This window comes from Acanthopagrus latus, chromosome 7 (genome assembly GCF_904848185.1).
Source record: "Acanthopagrus latus isolate v.2019 chromosome 7, fAcaLat1.1, whole genome shotgun sequence".
NCBI lineage: Eukaryota > Metazoa > Chordata > Actinopteri > Spariformes > Sparidae > Acanthopagrus > Acanthopagrus latus.
In genome coordinates this window covers 11,766,111-11,784,420 of record NC_051045.1, presented here as the reverse complement: position 1 = coordinate 11,784,420, position 18,310 = coordinate 11,766,111, and the positions used below count along the sequence as shown (strand labels likewise).

The following is an 18,310-nucleotide window of genomic DNA, read 5'->3' as shown; positions in this document are numbered from 1 at the left end:
TAAGAATTGGTGTGTTTTTGTTACCCTACAATGAGACTTTTGTAACTACAGACGGAGCTGGTCCTCTTTTGTGGGTCCGCCATGTTGCATTGCTGTGTTTCTATGGTAGTCTGGAAAAGACAAATCAAAACCTGACTCTATAGAGGGCCTTTGCATTTCTTAGCGGCCAACATGGGGGAGGGATAGATGAGGGATATTTTCTTTGTTGCCATCTGCAACCTCACCGCTAGAGGTCACTAAATCCTACACACTGGACCTTTAACTTGAGTTTATATCGTCCCTGCTTATTTCCGATGAGGGTATTTTGTTGTTTTCAGTGTAACTTTTGTGTTTCACTATGTCGTTCTGCTTCAATGTCTGCAGACCTGGTTCTATAATAAACACCTCAAGAAGAAAAACAGTTATGACATTACAGTAAAGGTGAAAGTGTGAAAATCAGGACCAACAATGTCAATTAGTTTATTCTAAAAAGACAGCTTCCATCACGCTCCACACCACACATCTTCACATCTGGGGAGCAGATACATATTTATCATTTTTCCTTTCTGCATTTCAAACACGTCATCAATCGTCTGACAGAGTAAATCAAAAGTGTCAATATTTACAGTACATCAGGAATCTCCCCCCCCGCCCAAAAAAATACAGTGTGTTTCTCCCTTTTAAACAGCCAATTACTCACATTAGCCCCAAGAGTCCTCGTCACAGGACAGATGGAAGGATGCCTCTGTTTGTTCAAGGTTTATTTATTTATGTAATTCATTTATTTACGAGACTTAAACGTCGACGTCACATGTAGCTGTCTGCTGCTGTCTCGAGTGACATCAAAGGGTGCTCGCTTCAGTTAGGCCGGGAATCTTGCGTCTGGGTGGCTGTCGCAGTGTCTTGATTTGTGTCACACCAGTGACAGAGAGTGGGCGGAATACAACAGGGCTTGTCCTTTTCTTAGTGCTCGTGTGCGAGAGATGACATACAGTATACAGTAATAGAGCGCACCCTAAGGACAGAAGCTATCAGGCTGGCAAATGCAGTAGCCGTAACAGGCAAAATGTACGTTTCCCTCATACAGACACTCGTACTTCATACATCTCAACCCATTTAAAAAAAGATTGATTACTATTTACCCCATACAGTGCTACACCTCTCCACCTATCATGATTTCAATTATTGCTTTATAAAGCATAATCAGTGATTATCACATTAGAGGGTAACTCCCAATTTTACAATTTTACATTAAAGTAACTTTACAGGTCTTAGGAGAGTACTGCTGCGGGTGTGAAAACAGTCATGTAAAGCCTTTTGTTGCTGCAGAGAAAGCTGCATGCAATCTGATAATCTGCCTCCAGTGATGTCACTTTGTGGCTAAATTGCATTGTGGGTAATGTATGCGCCAGGCTTTAAAAAGCAGTCCGTTGGTCTGGCACTGCATTAAGTTTATTGATCAAAATCAACAAAATGATCACCTTTTTCATTCGGCACATCCTTCTTCCTTTTCAAAACCTGGCGCCTTTATTACCCATAATGCCATGTAGCCACTGAGTGACATCATTGGAGGCAATATCAGAATACATGTAGCTTCCTTTAGAGCCACAGAAGGCTTTATGCTACTTTTTTTTTTAGATATTCATTCACTTTAATCTCCAAGACCTCCAAGTGTAAAATTGAGTTAGTCTTTAACTCTAAGACGTCAGGATCCACTCCGTTAATAAAAGACTATGGTACTGTTACAGTATACGCAGATTTACAGTTATTCTACAACGCTCAGACTGTATATATATACTTCATATTCTAGTTTCTCGCTGAAATACTGCAGATCAGTCACAATACAAAAAGACTGATTGTTGGAATGACATTCGGCTTTAAGTGTTGTTGCTGATGCTCCAAAACCTACAATTTCCAAAGTGAAGTCCTGAGAGGAAAATGCAGTGTGACCCATGGGTGGGGAATAGATCATTAATTTATTGGAGTAAGTCGGCTGGTGTGGGAGTTGGAGATCCACCGGAAGTTCTGCTTCACCTCAGATCCAGTGGGCAGTCATCATGGGATCATCATGGGTTCACATGGTAAGTTGATGTTGAACCATAACCAAGTTTTTCGTGTAAGCCTTTCACCAGAAGAGAGAGAAAAAAAGACTATGGAATGTGTGTTTCACCAGTTCTGTCCACAACCAATCTGATCCAAATGAGACACGGAACCAAAGGGAGAGATCGGCCTACATCATCACTAGTGTCATGAATCTTACATCTTATCACTATGTTACAGTGGGTACCCCTGCCTTGAGCGGGGCTTTGTCTCTGTCTCAGTGACCGTAAACCAGATTGGCTGCCTTGAATGAGAATCCTCCGGACTGGCTGCTGGCATGTAGTCTATAGGCCTGTCCTCTCCCCTTTCACTCCTTGTTTCTCTGCTCACACATCTGAAGACAGCAGCTCTTCCATGGCTCCTGGAGATGTATTGTGACACGGGGGGGGATGAAGGAAAAGGGGGGCTGCCAAATGGATCCAGGGATGAGCTAAGAGAAGTTTCCAAAGGAGGCTGCAGAAAGACAGAGAGAGAGAGAGAGAGAGAGAACGAGAGAGCGAGAGAGAGACAGGATGTGTTATTGTGTTACAATTTGGATTCCCATGGATAGAAAAAGCAGAAAATTATGCCCTCACGTCATGTCCTGTATACCATATTCACACGGCGGCCACTTTACTTGGATGTCATGCTCCGGGTGGGATCAACGTGTTCCACGTTGCAAGTGATATAAACAAATCGTTGGCATTTCAAAAGCTTCCTCATCAGTGTGTGTCCAACATGTGCTCTGACATTTTTTATTGCGTTACAATATCAAGCAGTCATGTTGGCTAGCAAGTGTAATGTTAGCAGTTGTCTAATGAAACCTAACAGGTCATCGAATTTGTTGTTTTACCTTGAAATGTAGTCTCGTGTCAGTCGTCTTTGCACTTATTGATCAATCAGGAAGTGGTGAATGATAACAATTTGTCGTTTAAAGTACTTCTAACAGGGGAACACAGCAGGGGCCTACAGTTTTAGAGCCTCCCATCCCGAGTACTATGCCAGAGGAAAATGGCCATCCTGTGAATATGGTCTATTGTAAGTCTGTTAAAGGTCCCATATTGTAGGAAGTGTGATTTTCCATTTCCATAATGCAGGTCTGGATGCTATATAAACTCTGTGAATGTAACAAAATAGTAGTGATAGTATCAATCTTTGGAGAAGGGCACACAAATTCAGAGATGATGAGGAAACACGTTGGGCGGTGCCCGCTCAGGCCTGTGAGAGCTGACCAATCAGAGCAGCAGCTGGGCTCTTTAGGCGATGGGGCCTCAAAGAGACAGGCATGTAAACATTATCTATTCGAAAACCGAAAGAAAAGTAAGAACCGGAAAATGAGGCCATCATGGAAACCTTTTGGTAAAACTCTCTTGCTTCACTTTAATCTGAGAGTCTTTTTTCAAAGCACACAAATGCAGCTCATGACCTTCCTGAATCTGTATGGGATGTCTTACTCTACTCCCCCGACTCTACTGAATTATCAAGTAACCTGCGCCACTGGCCTCTTTTCATGTAACACGCTGCACTCCATCACAGAGTAACAACCTCTATAACAGCCAATAATTTAGTATGAAACACTGGCTGACTGAATAAGTGAGAGAGTCACTGGTAGTGCATGAGGATTGCGGCGACACCTGTGATGCAGGTAGACAGACAGACACTAAATCAGCGCCATACAGAGGATGAAACTGCCCCAAATAAAGGTGTTTAAAAATGTGCTGTAATTAACTTGTTATAAAGCTTCAAAGCTGAAGGGAAGAAATTATGACATTTACTTAATCAGCAGGTAATAACAAGCCCCCCCTTTTTTTTCTCAAAGTCATTATCGCTTTTCCCCCTCTCGAAACAACAGATGTGACCAGGTGGCCTCCCTGACAACCAGCCAGCTCGTTCCATCCTGAAATGACACCAAGTGTCAGTGGGAAGGCGGACTTTTCTCTCCCAGACTGTTGGCATTTCAGCCCTCCTCTGCTGATAGCCGGGGAAGATGCGCCACCTGTCTCTAGACACAGACAGATGTAAGGCGGCGCAGGAGTGAACCTGAACCAGGAAGCGATGCAGAGAGAGAGACAGAAAGAGAGACGGGAGGATGGAGAGGCGTTGATATGACTGGAGGCTTGTACAGACAACCGCTTCTCTGATAGAAATCCTTTTAAATGAGCTCCCAATGGAGTCGTCAGAGCCTAGGTGCAGCAGAGGAGAGTCGGCGGGAATGGTGGAGGGGGGGGGTTGAACAGCAACTAGGCGAAATTTGTGCTGAGGAGAACTGACATGTTCCTCCTTTCTCCCTGTCTGTCACGCTCAGGGTTTAATTCATATTCTAACGCTGAGCTTCAGTTCAGCTGGCAGACGCCACACAGAGCTCTGAGTAAAGCTCTGCATGGATGGGTAACATCAGAGGAGCGTTCAGAGGAACAAGGCCGGCAAGACGGTCTCTCACGGCAGCATCTTTTGAGGTGGTGTAGGGGTCTAGGCCCACATCAGGGGTTATTCGCAACGTCATCCTGTTTCAGCTAATTACCGCTGAGAGTCTGATACGCGGCAGATGGCGAGACACAAAGGCGCAGACCGACTTTGATGAAATTTTGATGCGCTGAGAAGGAAGGAAGAGCTGACAGTTTATTATAAAGATATACCAATAACCAGAAGCTGAGGAGCAGAAGAAGGGGCAGATACCCCACCGGGCTCTGATCTCAATCCTGCCTCCCAAAGCTATCCAGATGTTACAACAACCCCTGCGTGGTTCACACTGCCCCGAGAGAGCTATGGCTTTGGGCTGTGGAAGACATCAGCCTTTACCTTTTCGCTGACCGACTGATAAACCAACAAGCCCAGGCTCCTGAAAATGCATGAAATACCATGTCCAAAAAAATACAAATACAACATTCATGCACAAAAGGGAATAGCTTTCCCTTCCACGAAAGGATTATGTGCAAGAGGAAACACGTACAACAGACTGCGAAACAATGCAAACTGCGAAAGGTTAATGTGGCGGGTGGGGCGGGGGCTGGGGGGGGCCTTTATACTGTACATACATTTGCATTCAACTTTGACGCTTTGCTTTGAATTTCCACACTGCGTTATTTTTCAACCGTCAGCGACTTTCAAATTTGAAATAAGTTTTGTTATCTAACCATGAAGTGTAACTTTGCGCCGAGTTTAAAGCGATAAGAGAGAGAGAAAAAAAGGTTTTGAAGTTCACGCTCTCTGTGGAATGGAACAGTGTGAAAGGTTTATAGTTTGTTGGAGTTGGGAGCAGAGGATAGATTTAAAAAAAAGTGTATCCCTGAGAATGTGTGTATCAAAACTTCACTACAGGTGTTAAACCATGTTTTGGCAAAAAATGTAACGGTCGCGCAGCGTGACTCAATTTTTTTCCTTAACTGTTTTCTCTTTGCTCACAATTTCATATGACCAAATATCTAAAAATGTTCAACTAGTGATAGTCACATTATTGTTTGAAGGAATTCATTTCCTCCATGAGTTTACAACAAACTACCCTTGATTCTGAGTCTTTGCTCATTTTCAAAAAGTGTTTGCTGTGCACATTTATTTCCTTGCTGTCTGCTGCCTTTCATTCTTCAAACACACAAAGCACCTTAAAGTCTAGAACTCAGCACTGTTTTTTTTAAATGACCCAGTTTATCAAATCATGGTTCCATTCACGTATTCTGTGGCACTTATCAAGAAAGTCTGTGAGAACTATCATGCAGATCTGATAAAATACACTGATTTGTCTGTTCATTAAGGAATGGAAAAGTGTTGTTGCTTGTCTTGTCGACTGTTACAGGGAACAAAACACATTTAAGTTCAACGTAAAAAAAAGTAGTGTCACATTTCCATAAAGAGGGACTTGTGAGATGACACAATGAATAAAAATAGTTGGTGCAGCAGGGACTTAGATATCCTGACTTTTAGTCCTTACTACAGGTCAAGCTCCAAAAACGCTGCATCCTACAATTTCCATAATGCAACTCAAAAGCACGTTTCCATCTCTGCACTTAACAGTTTGTGTCAAATATGTTAAACACTTTCCATTTAAAGACTAATTCAAGAAATCGTCTGAGTTATTTTGTCTGTCTTTAGAAAGCTTCCCACATTATCTAGTATATTACACTTCCGGGGTTCATAGCACACATCTGTTATACTTGCGAGGTGTACTTGTCACCAGCCTCAACCGCGTCGGCAGTTAATGTTTACGCCTGGTGAGTCTGTGTGTGTCATTATGGCAAAGTGTGGTCCCGGAGATGTTCACTGCAGCGGGACCGAACACAGAAGCCGTTTTGGGTGCTCTGGCAGGTGTTTATTTGCCTGTCAGCGGCCAGATTTTTGTCAGCGCGATAGCATCGCAGCTGTGCAAAGATACAGTTACAGACTTCACAGGTGTGTGGTTGACATCAACATGAAGCTTGAAGCGGGCACGGTCTGAGAAAGGCTGCAAGTATGGGGGGAGGGGGTCCTTCTCCCCGCACTTTGCGCACCGTGGCCTACATTTGTGTTGATGCAGTCATGAAACTTTACAGGCGTGAAGCTGAGATCAAAATGAAGTTTGAACATGAGCGCCATCCAACCCAACAGCACCAAGTGCTCATGTAATAACGTGGTACTCATGAGGCGGAACAGCCTGAGGCCCTTGTAAGGAGCGTCTCTGCATTTCTTCCATGTCTGATGAGTAGATGCACACGAAACACCGCATGGAGGTAATGTACGTTCACGGAAGCATTATATAGCGTGGCGATTCTGTTTTTTCCATTTTCCTGGAGTCCTCGATGTGATGAGTAAGCTGACCTTTAGGTGTAAAATCTGGGGACTGCCCTTTAGTACAAATTTAATTCCGTCATTAAATCCTTTCCCCAGAATCATTCCATTTACTGATCAAATTGTCGGTAAAACACGGAGATGAGTTGCGTAAACAACTTTCCACATGTTTCTTGTGAAACCAAAAAATATCACTATCTCTTTTAGTCACAGACACGTCCTTTTTCAAACTCGTTTCTTTCCTCGGGTATTGGGTGGAGAACAACATTTTCAAACAATAATTTGCAACAGAAGTAATGTGATTCAGCGTCGAGTGTGAAATGCTATTACAGCGCTTTGAGCAAGTGAGCCTGCTTCAGACAGATTAGCATGAAGCAGAAAGTAGGGCCCCACAGCCAGGGGGATGAAAAAAAACAGCTATCGGACCTATCAGAGGCTTTTCTCTCGCTATCCATGTTCCTTCATTAACCTCCTCGCTCCGTCTCGTTATTTGATCTCTGTGATCTGTTGATTTCGTCCTCTGTATTTTTCCCCATCCCTTAAACATCTCACCTTCAATCCATGCCCTCGTTTTTTTTTTTTTTTTTTAATTATTATTATTCTTTATTATTCTTCCTTTTCTGCTCCATCTTTTTAAACCTTATCCTTCAGATGTTTCGGCGCACCTTTCTATAATTCGCCCATTTTTAATATTTTCAAAAGAGAGACACAGAGAGGGCTGTTGTTGCTTGTAAAGGTTTTATAAGAAATCACCTATGGGAATTTTTTTTTTTTTTTTTACAAAGTTGCCAGCGTGAATAATAAGAGGGTCTCGTTAGGGTCGAGTTATACTGTGCTGTCTTGGTTCTGTTCACAGACAAACTCCCATCACATTCAAGATTATTTTGAATTTTCATCCTCTTCTCAGCAGTTATTGTGAGATCAATATTTAATTTTTGGTCAATCTATTGCAGCTAGATCAGACCTGACAAGGTGGTGTGACGCACGGCTTTACTAAGTCACCCCAGGATTGTAAATGTATCGGTGGAGTCGCTCTGGGAGAATAGCTGCATGGGTGTCTTAGGGTTGAGTGGAGTGCAGCGTGAACCAGCAGCCTGTGCTCTGCTTCTCAAACATGAGCCTGACAGCAAACCCTGCAGGTGCATTAGCCACTCTTTGGCTCTTTCTCTCTCACCTCTAGCTCTCATCTGTCCATTTTGACATCACTATGCTTCTCCACACATACAGCATCACCTGCAATTTACTCGTCATAACATCAGCACCTTCTCTCCATGGAAGCAGAGGAGTGCAGCCAAGCTCTGTGAAGCTGCACCCAGGCACACTGTGTTTTAGCCAATTGTGAACATGTCGAACATGCTAACAAGGATGATGTCAAGATGCTGATATTTTGGAGGTATGTTCACTATCTCAGTTAAGCGTGTCAGCGCCACCAACCCTTTCTAATAAGCACTGAATGCATTAACTGCCTGATGTGAATCATTGAATCATTCTGTGGGGATCTTGAACATGTGTGTTCAGTTTCATAGTAATCCATCCATTAGCTGTTGAGATATTTGATTCAGCCAATCTCATGGCTGCACAAGAGGAAAGTTAGAAGATCATCAACATCAATGGGTATTCATTCTCTGGGGACCATGACTGTTTGTAAAAATATTTACGTGGCAACCCATAACGCACATGCATGTTACCATATTTCACTACATTCATAACCATTTTGACCTGGTGGAGCTAGACGAAAAGTCAAGGGATCAAAGTTGCTAGGGTTCATCTTCTGAGCATCTACCTAATTTTAATGGAAGCCATCCAACAGTTGTTGGACATTTCATTTAAAAAAACAAAAATGCCAACCTCATAGTGACAGTAGAGTAAAAGTAAGAGGACAATCGAAGTTCACATGGTTCATCCTCTGGGGACCATGAATGTATATTCAAAATGTACATGGCAATCCATGAAGTAATTGTCAGCATGTTTCCTGACACACATATGTGATAATTTGACCTGCTGATGGCACTAAAAGAAAAGTCATGGGATCATAAAAGTTAGTAGAGTTCATCCTCTGGGGACCATGAATATCTGTATCAAGTTCATGGTAATCTATCCAGTAGTTGTCAAGATATTTCACTTGTTAAGACATTTCATACAAACAGACTGAACATTTTTGTGACCTCATCCATGTCGAGGTCGAGTTGTCTGAAAGAATATGCTGAGATGTGATGAGACTCCGGTGAGACTGCATGAACTTTGACCTGAACCGAAGTGTCAGGACAGACATTTAATGCTAAGCAGTTTTTTCAATGCTCCAGTCTACACTGAGACCTTCATCACCTCTGCCCTCATCTACCACCTTATCACCACCTCATCACACTTCTCATTTAATTTCCAGCACTGAAGCAACCCCCATTATCGCTCCAGATGCTTACCACCCTGTTCTGCCTTCATCACCTCTGAATACCCTCCACCCCTGTGAGCCTCAGGTGTTTTATGAGGCCACCAAATTAGCTTGCCCTTATAGCTTAAAGTCAGAGCCTGGTGAACTGGCAAATTACATTAGCATTGCTCTATTAATAGAAGTGTCCAACAGCAATTAAATTCTGTCTCCTTACCAGTAAATTGCATTCCATCTTTCAATTTAATCCAATTTTAATTCTATTCAACATGCTTGGTGGGCATGTATGTCATGAAAGTTTGAGTGTCCCGGTCATCCGCTGGTTAAAGCAGCTGTGACATCCCTGCCTTGACTCTGATCAGGTCCCTTTGTTGCATATCATCTGCATTTCTTCCCTGTTATGTTTCCAGCTGCTTTCTCGCCAAACGTCAAAAGGTAATCCCAGAAGTCAGATCAGGCAATATTCAAGCGATATTCAGTTCACCTGTTGCGTCGCAGTGCTGATCACCACAAGTACAAAGAGGTTTGTTTGGTTTGCGGTGCTTAAAGTTTATTTTCTTGTGGAGCTATTGAAAAACACTCTGTTCAAACTATTTCACAGAGCTATTCAGTGACTTCAGATTATTATATTTTGAAATGCCAGGAGTCAGGAGCCCATTTTTTAGACTCACTTACATTTGCAATCTCTATCTTTTATTTCGCTTACATTTATTATGTCTCCCTCCCTCTCACACGCTTTTCATATTGCTTGGGGTTTGTGGAACTCTCACGGAATCTGTGGCTCAGATATGCAGTTGAAGCTGCATCTACAGAAACACTTTCAGGTCCCGGAGTTGGGGCCAAAGAAAGATGATAATGGGCATCAAACACGGAGTTATTTATATAATTGCTGTCAGGCACTTACGTCGGAGCAAACTCTCTTGCATGAATGATCAGAGAGTGTGAGCTTGTTGGATTGCAAAGACCACTTCATTCAGTTGTTTGAGAGCAGCGGCTGATTGTAAGAGCCCTCACACCACCGGCTCTTAATGATCATTTGATGGCACAAGTCCACTGCTCTGCCTGAACTAACAAAATATTCTTTTTTTGGTCTGACCCACTTATGTCATGGGGGAGAGTGGAACGTTTAGAAGAAAATTGTTATGCAGTTTCTTTTTCCATTTTCTTGCAGACATGGTTGTGCTCTTCAGTATGCGACATGAATAAGAAGAGAACAGTAAAGCCTCCAGACGCTTTTTGCCCCTCCTTGTTTGGGAACTGAATTACCAGGCAGCACATTGGGAACAACTGAAGCAACAAGCATGCTGCAATTTCCCTTAAGTGCTGCAGATCCCCTCTCACTGGTGACATGAGCTCAGCCAGGATTCTGCTGCAGCTGAATGTAGGTCATGATCTTGCAGACTATGGTGCCCAAAGGAAAACAAAGGAGTGAAATAGCTGAAAGGTGCTCAGTGCATTTTGTTCTGAATATCATGAAAAATGAAAACAAAAAACAAAAAACCAACAAATCTCATCTTACGAAACCTTAGATGTGCATTTATTAGGCTGTATAAACACAACAGTTCCAAATTCATATTTGCAATACATGAATTTGGCGTTTTTTCTCTTTATCAATCAGTAGTCTGAGACCCATACATCCAAGACACCAGTCAAAATACATCTACTCTGCATTTGTTTAGAGTATTAGACTGTTTCTTTCTTTACAAATGATAACATGTGCTCAACAATTTAAGAAGAAAAGATGAATCTTTGAAATTATGCCCATAAATTGCTGAATATCTATGCTTTTGTGCTGAAGCAGGCATGGACTCCACAAGTTTGTGTAAAACCTGATGTTTTATTCAAAGTTTAATGGGATGTCCAAAAATGCTTTGCGTTCTCAGTCTCCCATAAAGTGCCCCCATAAAGGTTCAATGGGGTTGAGGTCAAGTGACTGCCCATGACAGTCAGGAGGGGCCATGGTCAGCTGGTTAGCATGCTTACCTCAGTAGATATCTCAACAACACAGTACACACCCTTTTGTTCATTTTAGTACATTTTTAAAAAATGATTTCAGCTAAGTTCAACGTGAAGATTCAACTTTTCACTCAATCTGTTCAGCTTATATTATCATTTGAAACTGCAATAAAGAAGCATTTTGACTAGCGGTCTCTGACTTTTTGACCCCACTGTATGTAATATTTATTCACAGTGAACCTTTTGTTGCAAAACTTGAGAACATTTGAATTTCAACTCCAGGTAAAGGTAATTGTGTATTGTGCATCTGTGACATTTACCACTCATGGCAATCAGTGAACACAGAAAACAACCACCTACAACAACCTCTACAACAGCCAAAACAGACTTGCAAGAAGCAAGCCCCATCAAACCTCTGAAAGCAGGTCAGCAGTGATTGACTGAGCCAGTTTATTGATAGGTAGATAATAAAAGTGTTTACCGAAGTCATCATTCAGAGGCAGGGCAGCAAATCAAGAGCTGCCATCAATAAAATCGCACACAGCCACACACAATTTGATGTCCAACTCCATGTTTGTCCCAGCAGGCACGCGTGCTCTCAGACTGCCTCCTTCCAATTTAACCAAACCAGACCGCTCTCCGCCTGTTTGTCACTTTCTTTAACTTCCACCTTTACTCACAAAAACACAATTACTCACAGAAAAACAGTTGCTCACACACACAGAGACACCATGTTATTACTTACTTCTACTAAGGAGCTGCAAGTTGCGGACCTCCTCTCTGACCTGCAGCTGGAGGACTTGTTGGAGGACCTCCTGCCTCAGCGTCTCCTGGACGATTCCCATCCTCTCCAGCTTCTCCCCGTTCAAACGCAGCAACGCCCGCCCTGTCGGGTGGAGGAGGGGTATATGGATCAGGTTTTTCGGCTAATTTAAAACATCTTTCTACACGAATACTATCAGTACCAATGGGGGCTGATCAATTTTGTTCAATTCCATTTTGTCATTTCAGTGAACCAGGTGATTGCTAATTTTATTCATGAACAGCCCGGTGTGAAACAGCAGTCAACAAACTGTCTTTGATTAGCTCCCTACACTGGATGTAGGATCAAATTCACCTAGAATACAGATAGAGTTACACTGCAGACAGATTTAACTCACTGGTGTTATTCGAAAATATTCATATCAAAGCCTATTCTACATCTAAGTTTCTACATAGTCAAAATCAGCATTTAAGTATAATTTGATCACACTCATCTTGCTCTAAATCTCACCTATACTGCAGTATCAGGCCCAACAATGGTAAAAACAAACGTTGTTTTGTAGCTATTTTTAATGGTATTTAGAATTATTGACTTACTAGAAAAGTACGCGCTGTCACAATTCGTCTGGAAAACTCGACCGTCAGCTCGAACGACAGCTTTACTTGTTGCTGTAGTCACAGCTAACTACCGCTAACTTAGCCACCTCCCGGTGAACACCTCTGAACCCGGGCCTTTCGCCCCATCCAAGAATGATGGAGGCCAGTTACAGAGGTGATTTACGTAATATTGACTTATATCGGTAGGTTTGCTGCTCAAACTGCTGTTAAATGACACTATCGTTAGCTAGTTCGCGGTCCTATTAGCTGAATCAGCTCAGTAGCAGGGGGATGCATAACCTGCAATAACACAACAGTTTTGTATACTGAAAATGGCAATCAATATCTGTGACAAGTCATTTCCTAGCCGCCTGTTCTTCGGAAACATGTACCTGTGCCGAACCAAAGAGCAATCCACTAGCTGTTTCATGGGAACCTTAACTACTTTGGTGCAATCTCCAGGTTTAAAACTTTACCATTTCTTTAAGCTGTTTGTGTATTCCCCTATACATGTGGGTTTCCTCCCATACTTCACAGACATGCCTTTCACAGGGATATAAGACTTTAACTTATCTATTGCATGTGCTGAGAACATGTTCTCATGCATCTGTATACATGACATTTTCTGTGCACTTGGGCAAGGTGCATTCATATTGAATAGTCACCGTATTATTTCCAAGACCAAGGTGTTCATTTCCTGTTTAGTACAGCAGCCTACCAGCTGTTAGCAGTAAAAGGGGCTGGCATGGGGAGGATGGCTCAGTGGCTCGGGCTGGCTGAGTTTTACTACAGAGTTTGGCAGTTGACCCCGAGGGGACACACATTTAACATACCATTACCCACAGTAAACAGCTTTTACAACCAACTTGCACACAAACACAAAGGCAATATGAAAAACTTTAACATGCACCATGGTAATACAGTTTCTCTCTCTCACACACACACACACACACACACAATAGCTGCTATATGTAAAGGGAGCTATGTCCTTCACTGCTGCAGACAGAAGAGGAATCCATCATACCTGCAGCAGCCCAAATCATAATTAGACTCATTACTCATGCAGCTCACTCTCCATTTCATTTCATTCATTCCCATTTCCTTCCAGCTGACATCAGTACAGCCTCTGCATCTCTGTCTTTCCCTCTGTTTCTGTACAGTACCTGCGCATTATGAATGTGCTGCAGAGCAAAAGTCCCCCAACTTATACGCGCATGCATATCTAGTATGTGCCTACAATACTTTGGATGCATAATGAACAACGTCTCTCTCAGGCTTTCTCTCTCATCTAGCTAATGGGACACAATCATTAAAGCATGTTTGTTCTGCCTTTATTTAGCCACAGCTGCTAATAAGCATGTCTTTCAGAGTTCAAGAGAAGAGAGGAAGGCGAGCACTGAACACAAAGAGAAGAGAAAATTAGTAAATGAAAGGATAATTAGACTGCTTTGACTTTTTTTTCTGAGCCCATGAAATATAAATATCTCTCATAAAGAGTCAGAAGTCATGTTTCATCAAAGGCTGTAGGGCAGAGAACAGATCTGTGTGTAATGGTGGGACTGAGGCAGGTCTGTTGTGATCCTCAGCAGGCCCAGGCCTGACCTAAGTGCCTCTAAAACCATCTGTAAAAACTAATGTAACATGCCCCGAGCCATGGTATTCCCAACCGCATTACCTCAGGAGTACTGGTAAAATGTAAAGTGACAGCACTGCATCAGTCTTTGCCCACGTCCTCTAAAACTGATAGTAACACAATGAGTGTTTATAGTTTTGTTGAACAACCACACACAGAGGTGGGCTGAAAAGCTGGGTGTCACAGAGAGACACAAGTAGCCATGAGGTGCAAATTTGGAGATAATGACCGACTGTATATGGAAAGGGCTCCCAAGTCTAAAAAATGGCCAGCGGGTGTTGACTCCATTGGTTGCAAAAAGGAGTGTGACTGTATGTAAGCTTATGAGAAAATATCCAACTTCTCAACTGATTTTTTCCCCCTCAGAATACAGTTTCCCAATGAGTTTATGGTTTAAATCACTAGTTTAAATACTTCTGGCATTTCTTGCATGTGCACTATTCCTGTTGCAATCATTTACATAATGTGTTAAGAAACTAAATAAAAAATATCAGATTGCTGGTTTAAGGGAAAAAGTTTGAGAAATTGTTAGTACAAATATTATAACGATAACAGTGGAGGGGCTTTCTGAAGCTCTATGGCCATCAAACAAGCAACTCCTGTTGATGTATAATGGCCCTTTAACACTTTCATATTCCACTGCAGAATCCCACTGCTGGACATCTAGACAGTCTTTCCGTGTTTTCGATTGTATGACTCATCTGCTGACCATTGCACTCTTACAAAACAAACTGCAGCTCTGTCTCTTCTTCTGTTTCTTTTTTATGTTGCTGCCTGGTTGTTAGCAGTTTATGCATATACCTCTGAAGGTAAACTGAAGTAGTATAAAAAATATAGTAGTAAAAAAAAAAAAACATTGACCGCAATAAAAAAAATCAGTATTGAATCTCAATCTCTGGAGGAGCAACTGAAGAAGTCAAGTTTTGGTTAGGAAGACCATTTTCTTTCTTTTTTTTTCTTTTTTTTTGTCTCGGGACACAACACTGAGGAAACTTTTGTTAACAAAGCTTCTCTGAAGCAAAGTGATTGATTCTTTGTAGGCAGCAGACGGACTGCTGAACATTTTATCAGGACGCAGATATAATAATGATTTTTGTTTCTCAAATATGAGATATGACGTATAGCTCTCACTAGAGCTGTAGCAAGCCAGAGGAGGACAGAACTGTCAGCCAGCCCTTGTCTTGCAACCAGATGGGCTTGAACAATACAGACAATAGCTACCTCTACTGTGGGCAAGCCTCCACTCCCTGGGAGACAAAGCCATGACAAACCCCTTAGCTTTCATCGTGGTTTAATGGATCTGTGTATGTGTGCGTACGTGTGGTTTAAAGGCACATTATTTACCTTCCCTCTGAGTCCAGGTGCTCTCTGTTTCTAGCACATGGAGTGGAACAACCCATTTCATGTGAGCAGCACAACTGTCTTGGGGAATACAACAACCTTAATTTTGCCATTTATTTTGTGCTCGCTTTACAGTAATCTTTTTATACACGAGTCTCCGTGTACACGCTCATCGACCTCTTCGCTCCATCTCCCCTACAGCCCCCCCGTGTGTGCTTCACAACAGCAGTACCAGTATGTCCTAGAAAAACCACTGTCCTTGGTCTGGGCGTGCATGTGTGTGTTTGTGTGTGTGTGAGAGTGTATGTGTGTGTGTGTGTTTGTGTGTGTACAAATGAGACAAAGCAGATGAATGGAGCTCAAATCAATTCCCCTCAGACAGACTTAATACAGCTCCTAATAATTGCCTGCAGATAGGGAAAGTAGCGCTTGTCAAAGGGAGAAAAGAGACACAAAAACAAAAGCTGTTCGCTTTTCTCAATTTGGCTTCAAAATAAATTGCTTATTAACAGTGTCTGTGGGCAAATGGGAAGCAGTTCCACCCTGACTAGGACAGTAATGACACTTAAGACCGTCTGAAAGAGCAATCCAGGAGGGACGACGGTAAAGACTTCCTCAAGAAAAAACAACCTTTAGATTAAACCTGCGATGGCAGACCAGTCCAGGCTGTCCCTGAAGGCAAACTGTATTGTGCTGGTTGTTTATACAGTAATAATAAGGTAAGTATGTCACCCTGCAGCCACCTATATTAACTTTACTTCACGGTATGTATTCAATACTGCATGTTCTCTGTATGCCTCCATCCTATCTGCCTCATCTGCAATTCACAGCCGCTATACAATTGTGACCTGCATCAATATATTACCTTGAAAAAAGGTTAGTTACAATCCAAGCTGGAATGCAATCAAGATCACATCTGGAGGTCTCACATCTCAAGTCTGTAAATGCATTCAATACAGCTCGCAGCCACTAGAAAGTATCGTCTGCACATGATCTGAGGACAGCAGGTGACAGTTTATCGACTCGTCTGGCAGCTGAGGCCTTTCGAACCTGCTGACCTTCAGCACGCTGGCAATTTCTTATCACAGTGTGAACAGAACGTAGACAACAGCAACGGTAAGAAAAAGAATGCATCTATAGAAGACGAAAAACACCTGGCGTGACCGTCTTTCTGAGAACTCATGTAGTTAAAGATCCCTTTGCTGATACTGGGTGAACAGCAGGCCTCTGTCACTAAATCACAAACACATGTGGTAATATATAAGTCTTTTGTGAGTCCAGCAGTTCAAGCAGACATTTTGAGAAGCCAAATTACCAAAAGACATCTGCTTGGTTAACCTACCATCCCTCTCAGTTGCCAACAAAGTCACTCAGACTGCTGGGGCGTCATCCTATCCGGACCAATGACTGAAAAATCACTGATAATTATTACATTCTGACAGAGCGTTTCTATTCTAACTGGCACAGCTTTTCTAGCACCAGCAGCCAAGGAAACTCACAGACCAATCACATGCGTTGTAAATCATTCTGATTGATGCTACTCAGCCACTCTCATCTGTGTGTCTTGCTCAGCATTATGATTTGGGTCAGACACACAGATGAGAGACGAGACAGCGATAAACAGTACTTTTAATCAACGGTGGACTCTTTTATGTTAATTCTCCCCAAAAATCAGCTGATATGAGACCGTGGCGATTATTACAATTAGCAATGCGATGGCCACTGCTAGACTCCAATCTGACTGTGGGAACAGGAAATACAATAATTTCGTACGCCACTGAATCACAATCCAAGTTAGAAAAGATGATGTTCTGGAAGAAATAACTGGACATTTTTATCATCCAGCCGTTCTGTCAGTTGCATCTTGGATCTTAATGTTCTCTAGCCGGGGGGGGCCGGGGTGTCAAAAATAAATAAATCTCCTGACTACACCTATGATATACTACTAAGAGGAGAAGAAATCACAGGTGGAATATAGGAGACATAATCACAAAGCCGGCGGTGGAAAAATATGCTAATCACACAGCCTGATAGTGTATTTCCAGCTTCTAACCTGAATCGCCTACATTTTATCCAGTATTACCAACAACCTTTGAAAGTAGAAACCAGACACGACAGTAACAACCGTCGTGATAACGGATATAAAAGGACAAAAGACGATAGTGTGTGTTTTATGTAAAAGCAAGAAAACACTGAATAAGCTGCACTGGTCTCCTCAAGGCATCTTGTTCCACTGAAATGATGCCGCCACTGAGAAATGCAATTACTTTTGGGTCACTGAACTAAGATGATATAGACACAGAATCCATTTCTCCACCGTCGGCGAGATTCTGCATCCTTCTGTGCACGAAAAAACAAAAAAAAAACAAAACACAGCGGACTTTTGTTGTGGAACATTTTTAGTGATGTGATTCTACGATACTCTCCATATGCACCCGCAACAAAAAAAAAGACATATTCGCCCAATAAGATAACATAGGAGCTAGAAAAACCGAGGCGAAATGAAATCCAGCTGGACATCAGCAAGTGAATACACGAGGATAATTATATCCAAACCGAGCTTTGTCTCCTTCTCTCTGTTTCTCTGTTCGAGAATACATAAATAAAAATGATCAGATCAGAGCTGCTGTATCTGTGACGGCGGCTGCTTCGTTAACCCTGAAACCATTGAGCGCTTGTGTGTGTGTGTGTGTGTCTGTGTGCGCTTGTGCGTGTGTGTGTTTGTATGCACGCTGATGTAAGTGAGTGGTGGCTGACCCCACGGCACAAAGCAGCAATCTGTTCTCCGAGAGGAAGAAGAAACTGTTCTGGTGTCTGGT

General features: G+C 42.4%; 1 protein-coding gene across 6 annotated transcripts in view; it reads right to left on the bottom strand.

The window, feature by feature from the left end:
• Positions 1 to 486: 486 nt before the first annotated feature.
• Positions 487 to 18,310, bottom strand: part of samd10b (sterile alpha motif domain containing 10b) — a 51,084-nt gene continuing 33,260 nt past the window's right edge. For 5 of the 6 annotated variants that reach the window (XM_037102789.1, XM_037102793.1, XM_037102792.1 and 2 more), the window contains 2 exons: positions 11,904 to 12,044; positions 487 to 2,532 (listed from right to left, as the gene is read on the bottom strand). In XM_037102789.1, coding sequence (XP_036958684.1) covers positions 2,510 to 2,532; positions 11,904 to 12,044 — 164 coding nt within the window. In that variant the 3' untranslated portion in view covers positions 487 to 2,509. The remainder of the gene's footprint in view (positions 2,533 to 11,903; positions 12,045 to 18,310) is intronic. The other variant, XR_005075852.1, reaches the window with a different exon arrangement.